At 36.1% G+C, this 27,121-nt stretch overlaps 1 protein-coding gene across 1 annotated transcript in view; it reads left to right on the top strand.

The window, feature by feature from the left end:
- PCDH9 (protocadherin 9) overlaps window positions 1-27,121 on the top strand; it is a 915,036-nt gene that overhangs the window by 575,316 nt on the left and 312,599 nt on the right. Inside the window, exon 3 of the mRNA XM_028105534.2 lies at window positions 26,386-26,587. Within this exon, the coding sequence (XP_027961335.1) occupies window positions 26,386-26,587 (202 nt within the window). The remainder of the gene's footprint in view (window positions 1-26,385; window positions 26,588-27,121) is intronic.

The raw sequence follows: 27,121 nt of genomic DNA, 5'->3' as shown, positions 1-27,121 counted from the left end.
GGTCACCTTACGGAGCTTCTGGCAAAATAGCTTTACGAGGTTTCTTCGAGAGCAACCAAAAGATAGAAAACCATAGAATGTCAGAAGCCAGCTGGAAGAATCAGTGCCTGAGGAGCGAGTGGGACCTGGAGCCAGCTGGAGCCGAGAACAGACATCCAGCAGAATTCCATCTGGACCCGCACATGAACTACCCTTGCAGCCTGAGCGGCGTGGAGCATTGCCTGGCTTTGACCTAGTCTGGTTCGCTGGCCATCACCTCTCTGCTCTGACCAGCAGTTCCACATTTGATCCGCTCTGTTTTTCACCTCTGACTTCTGGATGGGCCCCTGTTGCCATGACGACCAGTCTGGGTTTTGACTCAGCCTGGCTTCTGGTCACAGCTTCTGCACTCACGGACAACTGGCTGCTCAGTTCTTAGCTTTGGATTAACTTGCAACCTTATTTGTACACTTGCTTCAGGCCTCTAATTCAACAGTAACCTCTTTGGTTTCACTCATTGGATTGAGGTCCAGACTCAAGGTCCCAAAACTGGGCCTGAAGGAGACAACTTCAGTTTGATTATTTGATGTTATTTGGGTCCTCTCCATGTCCCTCTTTAGTGGATGGCTTTGAAACAGCACTTCATTACTCAGCCTTAGTGGGGAATACTTCCCTACCCTAATCTAATCTCTCTTGAAGCTATAAGTAAATCAATCCTGCCAGCATGGGTTTACTCTCCTAAACCAAAAATGGTGCAAGTGTTAGCTTACATGAATTTATATCAATAATTCAATTTAAAATTATAGTGAGCATAGACAGAGGGAAAGCATGTGTAGAGGCCAATGCTGGGCAGGAAATCCCCACATAGATAACAAGCAGGCTGTGCCACATACCTCACAGGTGCATTAGGAAATAATAATGACAACAAGAAAAACAGAGCAAAGGGTGGCAGAAATGATGTATATTGGGGACAGCATGGAAGTCTTCCTTGTAGAGGTAAAATTTGATACGGATCTTAATGAGCGAGCAGGATTTGGGTGGAAGTTGCGCAATATATGTGGAACTAGCAGGATGAGAAAATAGTGAGGGAGAAAATGAGGAATTGGTAAAACATGGAACATCATATTTGGAAGAGGGTATAGCTTTCTACTTTGGCGAGAGGATGATGTTGGTACGAGAAAATAATCCAAGAACGAAGTTGACTGGTTGGCGAGCATTTTCCACGGAGAGCTTCAAAGCTTGTGTCGGGAGCCTACATTTTCTTGTATAGGTACCGGTGAGACATCATGTATTTTGCTTATATCTTAAGAAGATCATTTTCTAAGTTGTATGGGAGAAAGATTGGGGGTGGGGTGGCAGGGATAGGGAGAAGCCTCAGAAATCTTCCAGGCAAACGGGTGGAAGTGCTGAAACAAAGACAGTAAAAGAGAATATAGAAGAAACAGTGGATGGGAGATACATGGCTTAGAGTGGACACGAGAAGGCTACAATGTTTTTCACCATATCTGCACTTCTAAGTATATTATTTTCCATGGGGATTAAAGATCATAATTTAAATGAGAAATGAGTCACATTTCTCTTTCTAGAAAGAAAACTTTAAAAATGAATTTTTTCGTGAACTTCATAGAAGTTTTCAGGAGCCACAATAGCATCTAAGACAGTGGTCCCTAAACTTGGTGGTGTATCAGAATCACTTGAACAACTTGCTAATTTTTTAAAACTTAGTAGGTATTAGGTAAGATGTTTGAATCTTTAATTTGAAAAAACGCAAGTAACTATTTGGGAAGGGATCTGAAAATTGCTGATGGCAGGACACGAGTATCTTATGTTCAACCTCTAGCTTTCCCTGAAGTCATTACAAACTGCCACTAGGTGCTCTCTTGACCTGATGGCATCATTATAAGTTATTTTAATGGCAGCTCAATAAAATGAATTTCTTATTTGTCCTTATCCAACATAGATAAAATTATACAGACCGTAAATGGCATAATTATATATGCATGCAGACAAATTATTCAGAAGAGAATTTCAATAAAATAAATCTTGAAGCTGTTTAGAAACACTTTTCTCATTTTTTAATGGGAATGACTACTGGCCAATTAGACAAGATTGTATTTTTTACGTAGCTAAGGGGCTAGTGAATTTATCCATCCCTGGTCTGGTTGGATGGATTCGGTGTACCCTGCTAGCAGAATTACAGTTGAAAGTCTGTGGTTCTTTTTTTTATCTTGCTCCAAGCTCCATGGTGCTCAGCCAAGCAAGAAACTCCTATTGCCTTCAAAGATGGTTCTTCACTCGGATGAGCATTGTGGGGTGCAGAGCAAGAGGAGAGTCTGGCCTTGTGTAAGAGGCTTTAACATATGCCTCATTTTAGATCAGACTCTACCTAACGAGGACTTTATGGAAACTTCAAGGCATGTACACATCTGTATTTCACAATTGGAAATTATGAATTACAGAGTAAGCCAGATTAAACTATATATTTGAGAGAGATTTAGGATGTTAGGATAAAAAAGGTACGAATTAGTGAATTTTCATGTCTGGATTCTTTCCATGAATCTAGTTCATGTGTCAGGAGATATAGTAATAATTTATAGGTCAGTGGTACAGATAAGGTATATGTAGGTAGATGTATATGTATGTCCTTTTACTCTGTGAAAAAAAATTATATTTTGGGATATAGGCCACTTTTCTGTGTTAGTGAAGACCCTTGCATACTTATGAAAACTTTCATCTTTATTTCTCAAATCTCTTTTTGTCATAACTACCAAAATGATAATATATGCTCTGTTCCCCCAGGCCTTCTCAGACAGTGCTAGTTCAGCAGCATTTTTCTCTCATGCTATAAGGTTCTGGCCAGATTTTTTTTTACTGACATTTGGAAGGCAGGTGGTGCCTTCAGTGCTATGAAATAATAGTAATAGTTACAGAGTATCCCAGTTTTGTTTTCTTTGGATGAGTATACACCTTAAATATCCCAGGACAATAATTTCCTAGGTAATATAAATAAGAAATCTGCCAAAATATTTATGAAATATCATAAGCCAAAAATATCAGTAGGTGCTACAACCCAACCAGGAATAGGACAAATTTATCATGTGTCTGTTTACCTCCCTTCACATCACTTAAGCGATGGTTGTTAAGATTCTCCCACTGAGATCAGTTTGTCAAAAAGATGCACAGAAAAGAAGATATTGAATGGTGTCAATTAATAAAGTATATAACATTGTTATTTGTTTTGAAAACCGTAAGAGAACTCTTGATATTCCCTTGTCTTAGAAGATAATGACAGCTGAAATCTAAACTAGAATTGTTTATTTATAAATTAGTTATAAATTAGTTATAAGTCTTAGCCACTAATTTTCTCTCTCATAGTTTTCCTTGCTAATTTTTACATACTACATCACGTTGTGAAACAGAATTATTTAGGTCTTACTTTCTTTGTCTTCTCCTATTTGCCTTTGACTGATACTGAGCTGGAGAAGAACAGGCCAGAGCCCTTTGCCACCTCCTTCCTTTACGCACTGATTCTTTATCTCGCATTCATCCTTTCCCACTTACCTCTTCACACATGTCTGAGGGTTTCCTACATGCCGGTCCCTTTCTGGGTACTGAATATGCAATATCTTAGGCAATCCGTTTGACTTAGAAGAATTGTATGTTTTTTTTGACATTTAAGTTCTGTTTTCCACATTGTCTTTTTCTTTTATAAAGATTCTATTTATTTGAGAGAGAGAGAAAGAGGGAGAGCATGAGCGGGGGAAGGGCAGAGAGACAAGCAGACTCCCCACTGAATGTGGTGCCTGATAGCAAGGCTCCATACCAGGACCTTGAGATCATGACCTGAGCTGAAGTCAAACACTTAACCGACTGAGCCACCCAGGCACCCCTGTATTGTCTTTGAATCATTTATTTTACTAGTTCTTTTGGGTCTCATCTTTAATATACTTGAGAGTTTTTTCCCTCAAAGTTGTTAGCTGCACTGAAGGGATTAAAATTTTTAGAAGCCTTGCTATCCCTACTCCCAACACACACACACACACACACACACACACGCGCGCGCGCGCGCACGCGCGCGTTAGCGTGCATAAAGAAATACACACACTAATGGTAATTTTCCAGTATGTCATAGCATTGACCTACTGTGCGAAAGTAAGCCTGAGCTATTTTATTGGTTGGCTTTGAGTGATTATATCCTCAAGAGTATATGTGTTAATAATGCCAGAAGACTATGCTGTTAGAACTCCAGAACTATATGGTTAGAAGTATAAATCAACCAGAAAATGTAGTTTGTTCAAAGTCCACCCTTCCCCCTTGCACATTTGGAAGTTAGTCAGATAGCTCCACTGGTCCACAAATAGGGTTTGGCTTCCGGATTCAGTTTGTATACCTGTGCGTGCATTTATTTGGTTTATGATAAACCTAGTCGTATTTGTGTGTGGATAAAATTGTGAGTCAATTTTATCAATTTATTTTTAACTTCTTCATTTGAATTATGCGACAAATTATGGTCCCAGCATTGATTCAACCATGATTTCATGGTCTAACCCAGATAAATAAGGGTAAACCTCAGGGGACCTCTCAGTGGTAAAGCAATTTTAATTAGTAAAAGATCCTGAAACTGCACATTCAAACAGCCAATCTTGTTTGGTAGACAGTCTTGGTGCCATTAGTCAGACTTCTCATTCACCACTTGTGAAAAGCAGAGAGCTTTGGGGAAGAGCTGATAAGGGGTAATGAGAAGTGTCATTTAAAGTTACTCCCTGGTGGGGCCCCTGGGTGGCTCAGTCGTTAAGCGTTTGCCTTTGGCTCAGGTCATGATCCCAGGGTCCTGGGATCGAGCCCCGCATCGGACTCCCTGCTCTGCGGGAAGCCTGCTTCTCCCTCTCCTACTTCCCCTGCTTGTGTTCCCTCTGTGGCTGTCTCTCTCTCTGTCAAATAAATAAAATCTTAAAAAAAAAAAAGTTACTTCCTGGAAGTAAAGATCAAAGTGAAGGACACTCATCCTCCTGGCACTAGAATTCATATCAAAGTGTCAGGCTTCAGAGTTATCTCAATTCTGCAGTTACAGCCAGGAAAGGGAAATGCTCAGTTAACTTTCTATAAGAAATAAGGTTCTTCATCTTGAAATTCTTAGTTCTTAATTTTTATTTCCTTATTAAAGGAAGTAGGAAATGGTGGCATAATTATGGCTACAGCTAAACCAACATGTCACCAAATCAAAATCCTGACCTCAAAAAAGCAAGGGGGGAGTGTAAAAGATTCATACATGGGCTTGGTTTTTCACTATTTTGTATATAAATGCCAAATTGTTAAATTTTGCTTTTTCTTTTTTACTGATGTCCTCACTTGTATTTTCAAGAATTATTTTCTTTTAATACTCCTTATGAATTGTTTTAGATTTCAGTTATTCATACTAAATGGCTAATAATACACTGTGATTAATAAATTGCTAGATGTATTTCTAGAAAGCATCACTAAAATATTTGTACTGTGTAACCTTAAAACTATTGCTGCACTTTGAAATTGAGTTATTACAGAGAAAATTAAAAAAAAAAACAAGTTTGGTTTTTGCTTCAAAAAAAGCTTTTACGTGTAAATATATTGGCCACTGAAGTCAGATATATGAGTATATAGGTCATTAGTATAAGTTGGAAAAGTCAGTAATCAATATTGGAACACACCTCTTCTTTCATAATCTCAGGCCACCATGTCTAAACACAGCCTATTGCTCAGACAATGGAATGACTAATTAATAAGACCAATGAAGAGAAAAGAGGAAACTCAGTGTAGAAAAGGGTGAAGAAATGAAGACCTCAAGTCTGTAGTGCAAGTAGCCAGGAGAGCTCTTGCATCTCCAGGTGAATGAAACTGGTGCTACAGGCATCAGTGCTAATGTGCTAATCCCACTTTTCCAAGGAACACTTACCAGCCGGGAAAGTTGCTCTTCTTCCAGTATTCTTCCATATCTCAAGCCCCAGCAAGCTATGATTTGCTCAACTGTATGGTGGTTTGTTAACATTTTCAACTCACAAAATAAAGGAGAGAGAGAGCGAGAGAGAGAGAAGGAAAAAAAATGAGATTTTAGGCATTTTTATGGCTCTGAATGTTGTAAAGATTTAAATACCTATCCCTTCTCAGGCAGTGAGACCACATTTTTAATAGTTTCATGGGTGGACTTAAGATGAGAACAAGAGTAGAAATAGAGAAAGAAGAGACCAAAGCAGGGAAGGGAGGGAGTGGAGGGAAGAGGGGGAAAGAAGCAACAATGGGAAAGAAATGTTTAAAAAGACTCTCAGGGAAAATGCAGCAGGATGCATGTGCTTTAAAATTGGAGAACAAAATTAAAACCTGCTAAAGAATAAGCAAATACTCTTTTCTCTGCTTCTTCTGTCAAACCCACAAAACATATACCCTAAATGGAGGGATAAACCACATTAAACTGCATCTGGTTTCAAATGTCCCAAGGTCTGTTTCAGCATAGTTATTTTTCCATAAGTCATTTTGGAATTACTTGCAGCAGTGGTCCTCCCCAAGGATGTAAAACTTAGAGACACTTATAATTGAGTCTATGATTCTGATGGTGTTAGAACTCTTTTTGAATAAATAGGGAATGCACAAAATCAGCCTTCATTCGTGACTGAAATTCTATGACTCTGTCAATACTTATTGAACACTGCTGTAAGGCTAGGGATATATTTGACAGTAAAACAAACATGACTCTGTCTTCATCGTTCTTATAAACTAGTGGAAAAGCAAGCCAGTTTACCATTGCATTGATTATTTTCTCTATATATACTTTTTAAAGATTTTATTCATTTATTTGACAGAGAGAGCAGGCACAAGCACGGGGAGCTGCAGGCAGAGGGAGAGGGAGAAGCAGGCTCCCTGCTGAGCAGGGAGCCCAGTGCGGGGCTCTATCCCAGGACCCTGGGACCATGACCTGAGCTGAAGGCAGACACTTAGCTGACTGAGCCACCCAGGCACCCCTATTATTTTCTATATTTTTAGCATTCAAATATTTTAGTTACTTTCCCCATCATTGGGGATAATTTAGATTTTCCTTTTGCTTTTCTTGTGTTTATTTTGTTTGTACAAATGGAAAGAGTGCATGAAAATACCATGCAAGGGATTTGACTCTGACAATTGCACTTAAAACTATGACCTGGAGCGAGTTAGTTCCTAGACCTCTTTAAGTCTATTTCCTCCTTTGAAAAAAGAGGATACTAGTTCATAAGTCAGAGTTTGTTGAATATGATCATTAGTATAAAGCACCTAGTTTAATGACCAGAAAATAATAGATGCTAAAAAAAATGTTGGTTCCACTTTTTTTTTTTTTTCCTCTCCTGGCTATTAACATAGTATTTCATCAACTCTGAGAAACCAGAGATTGCAAAGTACAGAGTATCATTATTTTTTGTACCGTTAAGAAAATGATGCTGACAAATTACAGTATGATACCTTCTTAGCACATTGATTATATGACACATCCTGAATCTAGAATGCATGTATGCATTTTAAGAAATGGGTGTTTAAATGGTGCTCATGAGAGATAATGGTGGTGGTGTTTTAAATTTCAAGATAACTCATGTTAATGGATATAGAGAAAAGATAAAATTGATAACTCTATGTATACACATTCATGTGTGTATTGAGGAAGGACATGGAAATAAAAAGTAAATTAATCAGTAAAGGATCATGACTAAACATTACCCTTAAGAATCACTTATTCTGTAATTTAAGCAATGGACTGGAACATATGAATAAATAATCTTTAAAAACTATAGGTACCTCTTAAGCTAAAATAGATTTGTTTTATTTCTACTTGGGAAATTAGAATAGATATAAGAATACTCAAAAACTAAATACAATTTAACATAATAGTGTTTCTTACTGTATTCATTATTTTTTAAGATTTTATTTATTTGAGAGAGAGAGTGAGAGAGAGAGAGCATGAGAGGGGAGGGGGTCAGAGGGAGAAGCAGAGAGCTTCTCTGAGCTGGCTGAGCAGGGAGCCCGATGTGGGGACTCGAGACCAGGACTCCGGGATCATGACCTGAGCCAAAGGCAGTTGCTTAACCAACTGAGCCACCCAGGCACCCTGTATTCATTATTTTTTAAGTGGAAAAACTTTTATTTCTGAATATAATGAATGACATTGGCATTATTCAGCCAAGTTATCCAATAATGTTTTTTTTCCAAAACAAATTTGATTATTATAAATAACTTGAGAAAACTCAAACTATTCAATGGAAAGTATCAAAGTCTAGCAAAGACAAAGTTTTGCTGATAGATTTCGTTAATGTTGGAGACACTGGAAGACTAACATTAGGCTTATGATAGACATCATGACAGACAGCTGATCCATGTAAGTGATGGCACTTTGCACTCACAAATGAGCCCAGGGTTTGGGGATACTTTGCCATGCTCCACTGGCAGGAGGAGATATTACAGAATATCTTTCCATGAATTCTTGGAATGAAATACATAGACATACATGCACACATATACACACACACCATTCAGATCTACTGGATTTCAAAGGATCACTTCAGTACTGGATATCAGATTGCTATGAAATGCTGCACAGAGAATGAAAATTTTGCTTAAAGTCACATTTGGAGTTAGAAAGTGCATAGAAAGTTGTTAATCTGGCCAAAGCCATTTTCATGACCTAACCTGAGCCTCAAAGGGGCTCCTTGCCTGCTAGTCTCTTTGTTCTCCTCCGACTTCCTGAACTGCTCAAATTCATAGCCATGTGAGAGTCTCATATGATTAAGGAACTTTATGTGCAGGTGGACTGATGCCAGGTGCCTTTCTTTCATTTGTATTAGCCTTTCACCTAGAGACAGCAGATGCTACAGTGACTTAGTGAGAGCTGTTCACAGAAGAAGAGGATAAGGGAGAGCTCATGGGAAGTTAAGTGATCCACACAAATGAGCTGAGTCTTCTATAACTTGTGTGAAGCTGGAGTGGAAACTCATGTAAATGGCTATCATGTTTTAGATGCATTGACCTGTACATGCTGAGACATCCTAACAAATTCTAATGTAGATTGCCTGGTGGACCAGGCAAACACATGTAATTAAAATGCACATAGGAATTTACTTTAGGAAGCTCCTTTCTGCTGTTTTCTTTTTCTTATCCCCCTCCCCCCCCTACTCTCATTTGGTCTTCTGAGGCAAGAGGTAGTTTAGCCTTATAGTCTTCTTTAAATGTTCTTTTGGGGACTCAAGAAAGCAATAGCAAACGTCTGGGAATTCACCAGGTAAATGGCTAAGTGTGCCATGTGTTTTCCTCTCTCTGTAAAGGGAGATCTGCAGTGTACCTAACCATTATAAGAAATTTCAAACTTGGAATTTTATAAATATTTGTCTACTTCTTATCAGATTATTCTATTAGTGGAAAGCACAGGAGTGTTAGCTCTTAGAGGCTGCCCTTTCAAGGGACTACGAAAGAGGGATTTTTTTAAAATCCCCTACCCTGCAGTGTTCTTAAGCAAGGCATGCACCTTTAAATGTATGCGACATGCCCAAAAGGAGTCGCTTTCACAGTAGGAGAATGACACTTATTAAAGAAAGAAAAAGAAAAATGCCATTAGCTTTGGAGGAAAACTGTAGATTTTTTTGTGTGTTTTAAGAGAGAACAAAGTACCTAACCAAATTTGTTTTTCAAAGAGTAGCCTGGATGCAAAGAAGAGGGAACTTTTCTAATTAGAATGCAATTCCAGAAACCTCTGATGGTGTCTCAACTCTACTGAATATGGAAATTTCAGGCCTTCTCTGTTAATTAACTCAATTCACTAATATTGAGCCAAGTCTGAGCCAAGTAGAAGGCCTGCTGACAAGCATTTTGCTTTGGTTTTGCTTTTTTTTTTTCTTTTAAAATCTTTCATTTGTTTTGCCAACATGCCTGCTTTTCTGGCACACCTGCTTTCCTCCTTAGATAGTGTTAGTTCTCTCAAAATCAATCGCGAGCAGCTTGCAACCAAATGCCTGATTAAAAAGTTAGCAGACCTTGAGTGCAATTACTTCAGCTCTATAGCACTCAGGCATTAAACCCAGTGTTAATTGTTTCCCATTTTTGTAACGATCCTTATAATAGGATAAAAACAGAAGAGATTATTTCTTGTAGTTAAAACAGCAGAAAATAAAGTCATTCACTCTGATTAATCATCACAATATGAAATTAAACTCTATTGGGAGTAAATACATTGTAAGATCTTTTTTGACTCCAGCAAAGGTTAATTCTGCATCAAAATGTATCTGCCAATTGGCATTGAAACAAATTATTCACCTAAAAGATCTATATAATAAATAAATTTTAATGTGATTATTTGAGGATTTTATGTTGTTTCTGAGCATTATTTAATTATGTTTATCACAAATACAGATTTTTTTGATAAATCATTTTATGGGCATTGTGGCTTATATTTTCTTGCACTGTAATTTTTAAAACATTTAAACTAAATGTTTTTAAAGGATTGAATTTCCATAAAGAGAAGACACATTAAGAAGATTGCTTGAAAAAAATTCTAGCCAACATTTTCTTATTCCATCATTTCATAGCACTGAAAATATTCTTTAAAATTTAGAATTTTATTATTTAACACACCTAATATTTTAAATGTTTTCTGCATGGGAGAATAAGGAAATATTTGAAGGCTTCTATTTCTTACTCCGTGTACCTGTTTTGTGCTTTTATTTATTTATTTTTTTACCTCAGCTCAAGAAACTGAACATCATTTGTCAAGGGGGTACTCAATGGGTTTAAGTGATGGTTTTGATTGTTGAGATCCAAATTTGATTGTGTTTTCTTTCATGATGCAAGGGGCCATCCATGGCAGAGTCTCTTGTAGTTCCCAGAGAAGAAGACACTGTAGGCAGGAATACAAATTGCTGGATGGCCTTCAGAATTAAAATGGTGGAAAAATCCACTGAGACAATCAACACTCCTACAGAGGCTATTCACTTACATTTGTATATGCTTTTTAATTATTAAAAGAAATGCAGAGCTTAACTCCTCTTTTTTCCATCTGTCAACTCAGGTAATTTTTTAGTATTATTTTTTTGAACAGATAATTACTTTCTTTTGTGTTTAGAGAAAAAGTCAAGCTAGTTCTCTTTATTTTGACACTGTTAAGGAAAATAAATCTTCAGGATTATGTAGATTGTTATATATTTTCATTCAATACATATTTGGAGTGCCTATCAGATGTTAAGGGCTATACTGGCTGCTAGATATTTCTTTTCTTTTTAAGATTTTTTTATTTATTTGAGAGAGAGAGAAAGCAGGAGAGAGGGGAGGGTCAGAGGGAGAAGCAGCCTCCCAGCTGAGGACACTGGGATCATGACCTGAGCTGAAGGCAATCGCTTAACCAACTGAGCCACCCAGGCACTTGGTGCTAGATATTTCTAGTCAAAGAAGATATGGTTCCTTCCTTTCAGGAATTCCTACTTCTAGTTCTAATTGGTCATAATTTCTTCATGTATGATTTTGATCATAATTTTAGATAATAGGCTGATAATTTATTTCAATTGTCCAAAGCAATCCCAAAAAAAACATTGGAGGATGTTACAGAGCACCATTATTAAGTACCCAGCATTATTGGGACCTAATAATTTAATCTCAAAAAGATAAATGTTACTACATTCATGTATATGTTAATGTATTTAGGTGGAATCAGTAAAAAAAGAGATCCTCATACACATTGGGAAATGTGCTTCAGTAGCAACTAGAATTTTTAATGTTCTTTTTATTTAGGAGTTAGAGTTTGTATTCTACCAAGGAAAGCAAAAAAACAAAACAAAATGAGAAAAGATTAATCCTGGAGAGTTTTTATTTCCTTTTTTTTTTTTTTTTTGCATGGAATTATAAACTAGTAAAACTATGAATTGTAGCCTCCCAGTGTCTTACAAGAGGTGATGCATGAGCTGGACTATCCCTTATTGGAAGACTTCCCTGGGTGTGTTGGACCCTTCTCTTATATACATCTATTTAACCCTAATTTCTCCTTTATAATATCTAACACATTTGTAATTACTTATTCCAATCTATTTTACTTACTAGACTGTTAGTAAGCATTAGGAATGAAAAGATTGTGCCATTCTTGATTACCAAATTCCCCTCAGTATCTAAGAATACTTGATAGAAAGTAGGTGATTAACAGTGTTTGTTGAATAGCTAAGTACAACTCTCTTGGGAATTTCTTAAATCTTAAACCATTCTATCTTAGCATGTATTCTCCATGTTTACAAATTCTTCAAATAGTATAGTTTCAGAGGTGTCCATCTTATGAGGACCCATAATTTAGATAGTTTTCCTTTTACTCTATTTTGCTAGTATGTATATCTCTTGCATGAAGTTTGAAGCCTAGTAATGAAATTAGTGAATAGATTGAAATGGAAGATTTTTAACATATATTTCTATATAAATATATTTAGCATCTATTTAACATATATTGATATAATAAATTTAAATCTCAAATTGTTATTCTTTAATTCCTTCTTTCACCAGAAACATGATGATTGTACTTTTTAGTCTAATGATATTACCCGACAGACCTTAGGAGAGATTACATATGTATGGGAGTCAAATGATCATGCCCTTGCACTGAACTTTTTTCCAACAGAGGTTTCCAGAAACTGAAACTGGTTAGCTGCCTTGTTTGATCAGTTATCACCCAAACTGTACATCTGATGAAAATCTGCTAGATTTTCATATCTAGGAAAAGTTAGGGATCAAATAAGATATCTGAGCCGCATTCTGTATGCAGTTTGTCATTCTGTGAAATCTAAGATAAAATTCCTTCTATAGACATTAAACTCTATGATCTATTCAAGGATAGGTAATTCCTTAATTCCCAAAATAACATCATCTATCTTCTTTCATCTGTCAGGCTAGGACACAGACTAGATGAGAATTATTTTCTGACAGGAACATTTCATTTCATCCTCATGAAGTTAACGCTGAAATATATTCCTAGAAGTGTAAAGATTGGTTTATATCATTATAAAATAGGAATCAAAATGTCTATTTAATGGAGTACCTTTAAAAGTGTATACTGTTTCAAATATTTTTAAAGGAACAAGTATAGTTTTAGACAAAATTGTGTGCATATAAAATACTCTTTTTTAAATGTGGGTATCACATAATAGATAATATGTATAATTATATAAATTAGAGTATTTATTTATTTATGACTTAAAAACACCCAATAAGGGCTAAATATAAGGATACATGAGTATTTGTATCTCCAATACACACACACACTCAATAGAATTCATATTCAACATAATATAGAATAGTGCTATCATTTAAATTCCTTGAAAATGTCCTGATATCCCCTTCAATTTCACTACAGAAATCCTTGCCTACGTCCTCTCCCTGTCTAATTCTTATTTTTTTAAATAGACCATCTTTAGAGCAGTTTTGGGTTTTTCAAAATATTGTGCACAAAGAACACAGACTTACCATATATAGTCTCTTCCTGAACAGTTCCTCCTGTTAACGTCCTGCATTAGTTTTTTACACCTGTTACAATGGATGAACAATATTAATGTGTTATTAACTAAAGTCCATAGTTTATGTGTTAGCTCTTTGTGTTCAAATCTTTTTTTTTTTTCAAGATTTTATTTATTTATTTGACAGAGAGAGCGATAGCAAGAGAGGGAACACAAGCAGGGGAGTGGGAGAGGGAGAAGCAGGCTTCCCGCGGAGCAGGGAGCCCGATGCGGGGCTCAATCCCAGGACCCTGGGATCATGACCTGAGCTGAAGGCAGACGCTTAATAACTGAGCCGCCCAGGTGCCCCCAAATCTTTTTTAATATATCCTAGATATAGAAAGTTTTCTTTCAAATATTTAATTGTCCTTTTCCCCCATTTAATCACACATATAAATAATTGTTGACTATAATATGTCTTTGGAAAAAATGTATTCTAGACTAGCAATTTGTTCATCATTTTTAAAAATTTTGTAAATGGGGTAATATATTCCTGAATTTCAAGGTCCTAAATATAAACTTTAGGAGATACAATATTTTTGTTTTTTTCAAATTTCAAGCTGTCTTACTGTTCTCAAATTTTTGGCACACGGGCTAAATTGTACTACATAGTAAGTTACCCCTGGTGGGGAAATCTTGTAAAATTTCATTCTCAAACTGCCTTTCCCTCTTTGCCCCAGACAAAACTTAGAGGGCATTTCTGTGCACATGTGTTGGATCTTAGAGTCAAGTGGACTTACAAGTGTTTACTTTCTTCTCTTCAAAAAATATTCCTCAGATTTTTGGATCTTTACCTTCTGGATTTGTGTATTCACATTTGGAACATATTTGAGAGTTTTGTCTCTTCAAAAGTAGCCACTTTTTTCTGAGTACAGCACATTGTTTTATAGATGATACCTAAATCTACAGAAGCTTTTGACATACAGAGGTTCCTGACATATGTTTGAATTTTATATTTGTATTCAGAGAAAACAAATGATCCTCGGTGCACAAATAACTGAGGTTGGTGACTCAGTAATATTTCAAAAGAAAGACTAAGAGCTATAGGGCAAGTGCGAATATCAATGAGATGTAGGAGTGATTTTTGTTTCAAATATCAGGCTCAAAGTCACAGTGACTGTCTGCAATCATAGGTGGATATGTTTTTTAAATACAGTCCAGCAAATTTGACTTCAGAACAAAGGCTTCTCTACCCAGGAGAAAAGTGATATAAAATCTTGCTCATGTTTATTCCAACTGGGTTAGTTTCTTTATTTTCTTAAGATCATTGTAAGGCTCTGATTCTTGCAGAGTAGAGGAGGTAGTTACATATTACATTTTCCAAAGCAATAGAGGCGTAAAACATTTTCCTTCAGCTTATCAGGACATCAGTGTTTTACCCTCTACAGAATAATGCTTATTAATTCTTTTAAAAATATTTTGATATGATTTCCATATCCAAATGGGGCTGCTCTGTATGTAGCAAAATTATTATGAAAACATATTCTCAGATTTCTGTGATTCAAAGCCTCTATTGAAGTCCATCACATTCATCTCATTCTCTCATACTATACCACCTTCACTATATACTTTCTAAATTTATGATCCGAAAAGAACATTCCTGTACATTAAGCTGAGAATAAAGTCAAGACTGATCTTTATCCCGATGAACAAAAATTATGCATTTATTTTTTTTAAGATTTATTTATTTATTTTGAGAGAGTGAGAATGAGAGAGAGAGAGAGTACATGAGAGCAGGAGGGTTAGAGGGAGAAGCAGGCCCCTTGCCGAGCAGGGAGCCTGATGCGGGACTCGATCCCAGGACTTCAGGATCATGACCTGAGCCGAAGGCAGTCGTTTAACCAACTGAGCCACCCAGGCGCCCCAAAAATTATGCATTTAGATGAGGGTTGTCCTTCAAACTTGCCCTCTTTTTTACCTACTTCACTTAACATTAGCATTTCTCAACATATTTTGGAACTCCTCATTCCTCACAGGCCTCAAAGAGTTTTGAAGCCATTGAAGAAAATGTGCCTGTCGTTTTGCAGTCTCTCCTTCTTAAGATGCTATTGTGCACCATTACAGATGGTTTTTAGTTGTTCCAGAAAGTAAAATCAGATCATAAAAGGCAGGGCTAGTACCTTGAGACTGTACAGTATAATGCCATGCTCTCATAACAGTTCAAAACCACACACTCCAAAATATTTTAAAATATTGTGCTGTCACTGCAGTATTTTGATTAAGTAGCTCCTCCTTGAAAGCATTAAAAAGATGTTTTATACAATTATGTTTATTTAATAAATGTTTTTCCTCATCTTATAATCATAATCTTATATGATGAATTCTACCATAAATGAAGTACCATTGCTAAACAAGTAATTTTTTGTCACCAGGCAAGGCTGTATATTATATGGCACTAAATAATAACCACAAAGAGACTGTTTCTAGAATGTACTTTATGGTATCAGAATTTGTCTGATTAATTCAGGTTTTCTTAGATTCCATCAATAAAGTTTGGATTTCATTTTTAAAATTAACAAATAAAGTACAGATCTCAGATATAATTGACAATTTCCTTGTCTAAGAATAGGGAAATTTCATGTTCTAAGACATCTGTCTGTAGTGGAGTTGGTGCATAAATTTTGTATCATGTATGCATATATAAATACACAGACACAAATTTGTATCTATGTTGTATTATGTTCTTAAAAGTACCCTTATTTTCTTCCTAACTTACTCTGAAAAAAAATATGACTTGGATATCACACATTCCTAATCAAAATTTTTCAACTGCAAACAGTATTTTCATTGACATCCTTTGAGAGAACCAAAAGAAGGCAAAGTTAGAAAATGCTTGTCTTTCACAATGCAAGTGTTTTTCACAATACAATTACAAAGGATAAATGAGGTTCCTAACAATTTTTAGAAATTTGATAGTTAATACAGACAGTGTTTTAGAGGATAGTCACCTTAGATCAATATATCTATCAATGTATCCACCCGTTGGATGATTTACCAATGATTCCAAGATTTCAGTTGAAATTCCAAGGATGCTTGTTTCTTTTTTGTGTTCTCTATATGGCCAAAGACAGCCCCTTCCTTATTTGTACTGCTTTTGCCTTCCCCATTTTGGGGAAACACTTCTCAAATATATGTCATGTTTATAGGAAAGCCTAGAAGAGAGACCTTAATAGCTGGTCAAGAGCATCATCATCACGTTCTCTGCCTGTACACACATTTTCATATCTTATAAATGTCACATGGATATTTGCCTAAGTTTTGTGGACTATGTTCCACTATCCGTTTTCTCCATGCAAATCAGCCCTCGCCCATTAACTTTCTATGAGGATCATGTTCTTTATCATGACTGACTATTTTGGTGGCTCCTGTGCTAATTAATCCATATTTGAATCATATAAATCATAAACTAGAAAGAGGCTCCTCTTCCTGGAGTATTATTCCCTTTGCCACTTTCCTTTTTTGCTGAAGAAGATATGGTTGATGGCTCAATATTAATTATAGTGCAGGAGCTGCAAGTGATAGAAAGCCATTACATGTGTTAGGACTACTTCAAATATTTTTTTTTTTTTTTTGAGAGAGAGCGAGCAAGTATGTGTGTGCACACACATGTATGAGGGGGAGGGGGCAGAGGGAGAGATAGAGACAGACAGAATCTTAGTCAGGCTCCATACTCAACGCAGAGTCCGAGGGGGGCTTGATCTCACAACCCTGAGACCATTACCTAAGCCAAAATCAAAATTTGTCTGCTTAACTGACTGAGCCCACACAAATGCCCCTTCAAAGAACTTTTTACTCCTTCACTGCTTCTTCCTTATTATACTACAAAAATAAGACCAAAAAGTTAAATAAATAAAATCAAACTGTCATGTGTGACGCAAGATCAGTTGAAACAAATTATACCACATTTTAGGTGTGAATTAACAATCCTTCATGAGAACTTCTAAACAACCTTATTGTATAGTAATAGTATTTCTTGGAGTATTTACACAGATGGTTTCTTCCACCTCTCTATTTTGTCTAATAGAGAATAACATGATCTGTCCTCTAAAGCCTTGAATTACTAGTTTTTATTCTTACTAGGTAATTATGATCTTGTGCCTGTTCAGCAATACACAAGGGAATTTAGAGTGTGCGTATATGTGTTTATGTGTGTTTGGGGAGGGGGATATGGGCAGGGGTGCGTGCTTAAACTCTTTTCTGAGTCAAATGCCCATGGTCTGAGGTTAATTATAAAATTAGGGCTACCTCCTAAAAAGTTACTACTTACTTAAAGTAAATATGGCCTACTTTGGTTTACAAGTCTTATTTTGTATTGAGAATTATTAACAGAAATGCTAGGCAGATGCCCATTATCTCTTTTGTTAATTCTGCTAAAATTACCTGAAATAAATTCTTGAATTCTAGACACTAAATCAGACTCTATCTCTATTATAAATACATACAGATTTGACACATTATTTTTCAGTGATTTTTTTATTATTCCAGGAAAGACTCACTTTTTGTAAAAGACCAATGCTATGTCAATGGGTTCTATATTTTTACTTCATAACAGTGATAACTTCATGTAATTTCTAATTAAATTGCTGTAACTATTATGTATGCTGATTTTGTAAATATGATAAGGGCAACTTACTTTGTCACATGGATTTGTTTATACTAGAAAACTAAATTGGAAAGAACTCTTGCTGAGTCGTTTCTTCCCTATTTCTGTACATATAATTTATAGATACAAAAATTCTGCTTGCAGATTCAGGAGCAGCTGCTCCTGTTTAATGTAGTCATTTTATATTTTGTATGCTCAGATAAAGTGCTGCATTTCGTACTGGGCAACATTTAACTGTGAGAAATAGGTCGAGGTTGTTTGTGATAGCAGGAACTAAATAAGAGTGTAAGAAGCAAAGTAACCAACAACGCTGACAATTCTTAATCCTCCCTGGAACCCCAGAGGAAATTTAAGGGTGGGGTCATGTCACCAAACCAAAGAGGAAAGTTGATTCGAACCCCTTTGATGTAAGGAGGAGATTCCTGTTCTATGTTTTTTCCTAATATTTAAATTCAAGCACCAAGTCTACACCCAAAAAGAGTACAAAGAATTTAGTTTTATTCTTGAAGCTATCAGTTGTTTTTGCGCAGAAGAGAAATGTGACCTACCTTTCTCACAAATCATACTGAGATCAAAAGGAAATAAAAATAAAATTATATTAAAAATTTCACCACATGTTATATTAATATGAGTCTTTCAGCCATAGGCGCTTCTAAGAGGTATTCAAAGCACTTTATTTATAAAGCACAGAAAACATAGATCCTTACTCTGAGGGTCATTTCATAAGACTGCAAACTAAACAGGCTAAGTTTAAGTTAATGTGGGTTTCCCATGCACACTGAAACAAGTTTCCTCAACTAAATGTACAGTTGAGTAGGGAAGGTCAAACAGAAGTTGACAGATCTGTCCTGAAATTAAACAGTGATTTGGCTGCAGGTAACCGACTAGTTAGTGAGCAGTAGGGAGAGTATAGATGAACACACCGTTTCCCCTGAAAATGCTACTCAACTTTATATGGTCAGTAATCATCCACACCCTAGTCCTAACTATAGATAACGTAGATATCACTAAGAATAAAAAAAAAATCACTTTAAAGTTGCTGACACCTTTACATTCATCACCTATGGTCAGGGAAGTTGGTATACATCTTTCTCAAACACGAGCCAAACCTTCCCATTTGTCTCCAAATACTCTAAGATGTAAACGTTGAAAGTAGAAAGAAGGGAAACACTGACCGTTAATGCACTTTTCCCATGGGAAATCACTTTGGAGGATGGACCCCATGATACTTCATTTCTACTACATCCTCTTTAGATTTCCTGGTTCAATTCTGGGTAAACCATCTTCATCCCCTGTAAATATTCATTACAAGCTCATAAAACGTCAAGTGTATATGTTCCTCAGAAAAACTTGATTTCATCAATTCTTATTTGAGGTTGTTAACATTTCTCTACCTGGAGACTAAAAGGAATTGTTCAAGGATATGCAAAGTTAACAATGATTCTGTGTTTGAGCCAGGAATAGCCTTCTCTAACAGTCTCAGTTACTCTTTTAGCCTTTTTATTTTATATTTTCATAAATTGACAATGAATTCCAATCCAAGGATGGCAACAGATCTAGGGATTGTTTTGGCATAAACTCAGAAAGCACTCCCCTTCCTTCTTTTTTTCCTCCCTCGGCTATCGTTAATTAGTGAAGGTCTCCCATTCATGCACTGGCCTTGCTTAAGTGTGCAGAGTTTGCAAGAATTAGAAGGACATCATATTTTAAAAGCTGCTGGCCAAAAACATCATCAGAACTGATAGAAACTAGCTTAATGAAATTTGACTTTTTAGGAAGTTGTGGGATATAGTTTTTGTCTTGTTCACCATTTTATTCTTAGCAGTTAGAATGGTGTCTAGTGTATAGTGGGTGCTCAACAATTATTTATTAAGGAAGAATGAGCAGTGCTTCCTGTTGAAAGTCAGAAAATGAGGGTTCTGGTTTCTCCTGCAACCTACATAGACAGGTCACTTTACCTTATTTCCTCATCCAAAAAAAAAAGTAACATTAAAATAGATAGAAAGTCTCTAAGTAATTTGCAGCTAAGATAAATAAAGTCTACATTAGCAGAACCATTTTATCATATGTACTCCCAATAAAAAGGAGAGGAGACTGACTCAATTTGCCAGTTATATATCATAAAATGATTCATTATAAAATAATTCTGTACTCAAACCATTTCATTTATCACCAGTCAAAAAAGTTCCTTATGATTTTGTCCTTCAAAACTATTCCTTGTTTTTGATAATGGCTCATTTTAGTCATAATTACTAGTAATTTTCCTAAGTTGTAAATCCCAAAATCTTTTCTTGATTTACAACTTAGGACCTCATCTCTCAAACAAGAATGAAAAAGACACTAATATTAGCGTCCCTTAGTTGAGCCTACAAGTATTGAGCAATAGCAAATTAAACTTATCACGACAAGATTGCTTCTGGGGTCCCATTTACCTTACTTTCTAATCTACCAGGAGTCTCACTCAATTCTGGATTTTATTAAGAGCATAAAGGTGCAATGATTTTAGATGACAAGAAGCTGTTGAGGAACTTCCTATTGAATTGAATGAGTACTTTTTGTTGAAAATGTGTTCTTTTGTCATTGTGTAGCTGCACCCCAGCGGACTCTAAGTGAAGGGTGGGTGATGGTCTGGCAAGGCTGAAGAAAAGACCCAGAGACAGTAATCAAGACGTAGTTTTATTGGGAGGGCTTACACACAGAGAGTCTAGGAGCAGCAGACAGGACAAAGCATCCCCTGCTAAAATCTACATGCCGCAAGCTTTTATAATGTAGCAACTAGCCTAGCAAGTATCGGTACCCACTCCTTCCTTGCATGGCCAGAACATTCCAAAGATAGTGAGGCCTGCCATCTGGACATTCTTTGTTACAAAGGAGAAGCTCTAGGTTGGTGGCCCCCGGGCCCCCTGACCTTGAACACTGAACATATTTCTCTACATATTCTGCTTGGTGGGAATATAGAGGGAGGATGGGATCTGTACATTCTCAAGATAGTGATTAACGGGGGCATTCAGGGTATGTTTTCACAAACCAGTCATCCAGCATGTACCATACTGTCATTTAAAAATTCCTCTTCTCAGAGCTTGCAACCTAAGACTATCCTCATAACTGTCATTTTTAAAATCTCAATTAAAATATGTTCTCTTAAAAATAAGAAAGGTCAAAATGTTTCCAATTAATATTATTAGAAATGTTTGTATTAAACTGCAGTTTCCCATCTCCAGTTTTCTTTTAACCCTCTTTGGGGTGATTTCCTTTGCTACTTTGAGAGAAGATATATAAGAAAATATTATTTCAAGTAAATAAAAAGCATATATTCATTGGATTTAATGCTGAGGTAAAGCAAAAGCAAGTTCACATGCACCATTTTTTGTTTTTTACTTCATCATAAGTAATTTCTGGCAGTTTGTGTGCGTATGTATACTATTCAGGGATTAGATAGATGAATGATAATCATTTTTTCTTAACTGTGGTTAAAAGAACTAAATCAGAGTTAGGAATATTTCCTTGAAAAGATATTTAAGGAATTCTGCACAAATGAAACCACATTTAAATAATTCTAAAGGACTTATTTTCTACTTCCACAATATCAATGTATAATTTTAGAGAGAATAATTATTTTAAGTGTCAGTTATTAACTAGTAAATTTGCTTATTTGTCTTGTAATAATTGGCTTAGTATGCCAAATTCATGTTGTTATTTTGTGATTTGAGGAGAAGAGAAGAATTTTCAACTGCAATGATTAAAAATCTTAGGTAGAGAAAATAAAGAATAGAAGTTAGAATAGCAAAGCATGGATAGTAAAATTGTTTGGCATTCCTTAGCTCAAGAGAAAGCCCACCTCCTATCTACTAGGCTTTTTCTGTTCCCAATGAAGGGGAATACGCAAATATTAGGATGTGTTTTACTATTGCCAAGATAATCCAGACAAATTTTAGTGTGGTCAAAATAATGACATTTTTTAAAAATACCATATTCCGTGACCAGACAATACCACTTTAACAGATAGTAGTCAGATCTTAGCTTATACATATTCACACACAAAAACACATTAACAAAATGTAATTCAACTAAGTAAAATCTTTACTAACCTGATTTTTACACTTAACAATAGATTATATTTTCAATATCAGGAAACATTAATAAAAAGTTAAGTATTGTGATTTGTTCAATTGTGTGATGTATAATTTATTAATTAAATACCTGTTAGTGTTAAGCATGTCACTCATTTCTAACTTTTTGCTCTTTTATGCAAAGACCCAGTGAACTTGACCATGAAATCTTTGCACATGGTAATCCCTGGAGGTTAGTGGGACTGGGATTGTACACTTGAATGTGAGTCATCCACTGGTGAATAATATTCTGTACCAGTAAAAAACACACAAAAGAAGCATTCAAGCAATGGTTGAGATTTCTTGGGTGACTCAGAGTTCTTTTAGTGACTCCTGAAGAACAGCGCCCAATACAGGAACATGTGTATCTTCCCTGAGCTTCTTGAATTTTCCGTCTCTTTCCTTTCTACTAACCTGCAAGAAAAAATATTGTAAAAGTGTTTGGAGATGTTTCTTAAATTAAACCAGTGTGGCATCTCCCGACTTGCAGCATCCTGAACCTATATTTGTATGCATGGCCTTTTATGCTTGTGTAGAGTACAGAATTTCTGATGAAATTTTCGCATGGTTAGAATTCATATCAGCAGCCCTGAGATAAAATAACATGAAGCAGCCTTAGTAGTTACTAGTTCCCATCTTATTCCATCTCAGGGCAGCCAGGGACCTAGAGCTAACTTGTTAGTGATAAATCAGATAAACAAATGTGACAGTCAAACCGTTAACAAGGCATAGCCAATAATAATAATAATGTTTACCATGGGAGAAAATGGAATGGGTAAGAGAGAAATTTTAGGAAAACAAAAGTGCAAAGGCTTTGGAAAGTCTGAAGTAGTCTCATGATAACATATGTTGTCCCAATTCAGTCAGGCAGGGCTTGACTGTATTTATAAAACAAATTGGTTATATTTCCATGGGGATAACCCAGAAGCAACAGTCCCAGAGGCAGTAAGAAAGCTTATCCCTCTTTCTCTCTTCAAATATGCAAACAACTATAGGTTTCTTGAAAGGATAATGGGAAAACCTTCGCTTTCTCAGAGGAGAAATCATGTATTCTAAACTGTCCGTCTTCATATGCTGCTCCCACCAAAAACAGCTTCCCCTCAGAAGGGCTCTGAGCTGACATGATCTACAGGCACTTTGGGAGACATGCCAAGACTATGGGGGCCGGCAGTTCTCTTACAGAAGAACAATACTTTTTTCTCCCTGTTATGAAGGAATCACATCTTTTTTTTTTTTTTAACTTTATTTATTTGAGAGAGCGTGAGAGTGAGAGAGATCACAGAGGGAGAGGGAGAAAGCAGGCTCCCTATGGAGCAGGACCCTGAGATCATGACCTGAGCTGAACGCAGACGCTTAAAGACCTGAGCCACCCAGGCGCCCCAGGAATCACATCCTTAAAAGTAGCTAAACATTGATAGCCCCGGAGGATAAAAGAGGATATGTAGCTATAAATTTCGAGAATGATAACTACCTTTTATTGAGTACCTACTATATGTCAAATTTTATACACCAACAACGCTTACTTAATCTGCTTGAACCTTACAACACTTCTCTGGTGGAGGCACTATCCATTTCACAAAGCCAGGAACTCACTCAAAGAGATAAAGTCACTTGCCCTGGGCCAGTCTCTGCAGAGCAAGGGCTCCTAGCCAAGAGGTCTGGTTCGGGCTTCCTCACCTGGTATTCTTCCGTAACATCTGAACAAGTCTGTTGAATCCTTGCTGACACCTCCAACTTCTGTTTCTTAATACTTCATGGATCCTCATTTTCCTGCATTTCAATTTCTTCAAATTCTTTGCTTATATCTACCTTGATATTTCAGACTTGCATCAGCCTTTACAATGATAAATTAAAGATGGATTTGCTTGATCACTTTGCTTCATACCATAGTATCCGTATTCCAGATCTTAGTCCATATGCCCCACCACCCCAACCTCCCATTAGACTGATAAACTGTGTACAGTTTTGCCATTTAAAACTTAAACGTCTTTGAATCAAATTAATTAGGAAATAGTTCCATAAAGCACCATAGCTAAAGCATTGTACCACTCTAATTTATACTGTCCAACTGCAAATAAATTACATCAGATTTTTGTCTTTGCTTGTTCTCACTTATAAAGTGGTAAGGGAATATCATAGTATAATATGTGTGAGATTGAATCTAATTAGTTGCATTTGAAACAGTTTTGAAAAAAATAGTTGTCTTATTCTCAGTGAAATTGTAGTGCCAGGCTATATACCAGTAGGTGCTCAATGAATGCTAGTTCTAATGGCCGTTCTGTGAGAACTGCTGTGTTCAAGTGCTACAGGAGCTGCAGATTCACATTTCTTAGGAGAAAAAAAAAAATAGTAATTAAAGCAATATTAATTATGCTTAGAAGAATATCATAGATGCAAATTTTCCTTTTTTCTTCTATGTTTGGAACATATACTTTATAATGGCTTATGGGCATCTGGAAATGATTTATAAAGACTAAAGAGTAATCTGTCCCATTGTCTTTCTCTTGTAATTGACTTCTTTTTCACTCACCTGAGTTATAACTAAGAGGTATTCCTCCAGAGATAATACCAAAGATATTTTAATCACCGAAACTTCAGACTTTTTAAGTAGGCTAGTCACTTTAAAAGCTATGTTTGACTGTCATGTATAATGGGCAGCCTGGTCACCAATAATAATGCTGTGTTTATCACAAGAGGATACTGATGAAACAAGGGCATATTGAAACAGAAACAAAAAATAGTTATATTATTGGTTTTCTCTAATGGGTTGAATTCACATGGGAGAGGAAATGCTATAGTAAATAAAAATGGTAGCATTTTCCTTTCTATACAAGGAGAAGTACATTTCAGATATTAATGTTCAAGTTTGGCTTGCATATTGTGGAGCACTCACCTAGGCACGTTTCAAAATCTATTGAGGGGAGAATGAGATAGTTGTGCATGAAGGTGAAATGTGCTACAATAGACTCAATTAGCACCATTTATGATTATAGTTTATGTGATGTCGGCATCAGTTCATTAAAAATGTACTGAGCTATCAAGTCATTTCACACAGGTCATTGAACAGCAATAAAGTGGTATCAGCTCTTCTCCATTATGACTCTGAGCTGGATTTGAACCAGTGACTCATAGGAAATAGGCTATGTTCTATTGTTGTCTATAAAAATGCATTTATAGAATGGCAGTATATCTATCTATAGCATTTTGTGTCTAACTGCATTCTTTTTTCTTTGGAATGGATACAATCTATAAATTGCCTCTTGGCAAAACACACAAGTTTTAGGTATTATAAAGTGATTATATACCTTATTATTTATATATTCATAATTTTGTTAAATATGAGTAAAAGTGGTCACATGTGACATGATATTGAAAGGTCTTTTGACTGTTAAAGCCAAATGAAAAATTAGGTGCAGTCAGACATACAGCACAAATTTACTACTCTCATATAATTCCAGAAGTCATAAATCTCCACCCCACACAGCTGTAAATATTCTCATATCTCATGGATTACATCAGCTAAAAGAACATTTACCAAGAGTACTAAGCAGCAATTTGTGCTGAAATGCATACTTTTATTTTATTAAAACACTAAAATTTATTGAAGTACCCATACACATATTTTAGATCACTTCTAATAGTGACATTGTACAAATAGATGACAAAATAATACTCCAAACATCTTTCTGCTGGGATGTTCTATAATCAATGACTGGTAGTAATATCTGAGCCAGTTGGCAATAATGAGTTCTTTGAAAAAAGTACCTTAAAATCATTAAGTAAACAAAATGCCTGTTCATTCAAAAGAAATGGAATGTCACATCATCTATGTATTTATTCAGATCTATGGAACAAATATTTGCATATTTCTGCTTATTTCAAGTTTTTTTTTAAACCGCTGACAACTAGTATATTCTTATTTGCTTTTCTTGCTACAATTTTCAACGGTTTACCATTAGTGTCTTTTTTGTTCTTCAATTAAACAAGACTGAATTTCCTTCTTGTATTTTCCAAGTTAGACATGATATAGTAAATAGCAAATGATAGATTTCGTTCCTAGCTTTGTTCCAAGTTTTATCTGTTTTGCTCTTACATTGTATCACGTGTTGAAAGTTGTTTTGATGTTGCGTTCCACCATGCCCTTTTTATCTGGGAGGAGTGTTAATCACGTGTCCTGTGATCTTCTTTGTAGTCGCAGCGCCGCGTTACGTTTCACCTCCCCGATGGCTCCCAGGAAAGCTGCAGTGACAGTGGTCTAGGAGACCACGAGCCGGTGGGTAGTGGCACCCTGATCTCACACCCTCTTCCTCTGGTTCAGCCACAGGACGAATTCTACGACCAGGCCTCTCCGGACAAGAGGACTGAAGCAGATGGCAACTCTGACCCCAACTCTGGTGAGTCCCCTTAAGAACTGTGACCGCTGAGAATTCTGGTTTTTCTCTTGTGTGCATTTGAGTTCTAACAGTGATTTGGGGGAGCAAGTAAATGGACATTTGGTTGGTTTTTACTGGCTTTCTTGTTGCCGTATTCAAAATATCATCAAGTCTACTGTGCTTGTTGTTCTGTGGAATGATGTTTTCCAATGAAGACTTAAAAAAAAAAAAAAGATAAAGTAGTTGATTAAAACAAGTGTGAAGAGGGGTGATAGTGATTTTGGGGTTTTGCTTTCCTTGTTTCAGTTTTGGATATGTTTCTAACCAATGCATTGAACAAGTGGAATGAGTGAGAGAGAATTAGCAGAAAAGTCTTTATTCTACACAGATCCACACCCCTACCTTAGAAATCATTGCCCATTCAAAGTAAGCCCTGTGAGGGTACTTCTTTCTTTGCCTTTGGAGGAAATTTTGGGCAAGGACTATACCTTTTTTGGTGTTGCTGTTACTTTTTTTTTAAATCCCTGATGAGTTCACTAATATTAAAAAGTTAAA

Source organism: Eumetopias jubatus, unplaced genomic scaffold (assembly GCF_037043125.1).
Source record: "Eumetopias jubatus isolate StellerSeaLion01/CBP00866 unplaced genomic scaffold, mEumJub1_p1.0 scaffold_3, whole genome shotgun sequence".
NCBI lineage: Eukaryota > Metazoa > Chordata > Mammalia > Carnivora > Otariidae > Eumetopias > Eumetopias jubatus.
The sequence above is the reverse complement of the archived record's forward strand: the minus strand, read 5'-3'. Positions and strand labels throughout refer to the sequence as shown.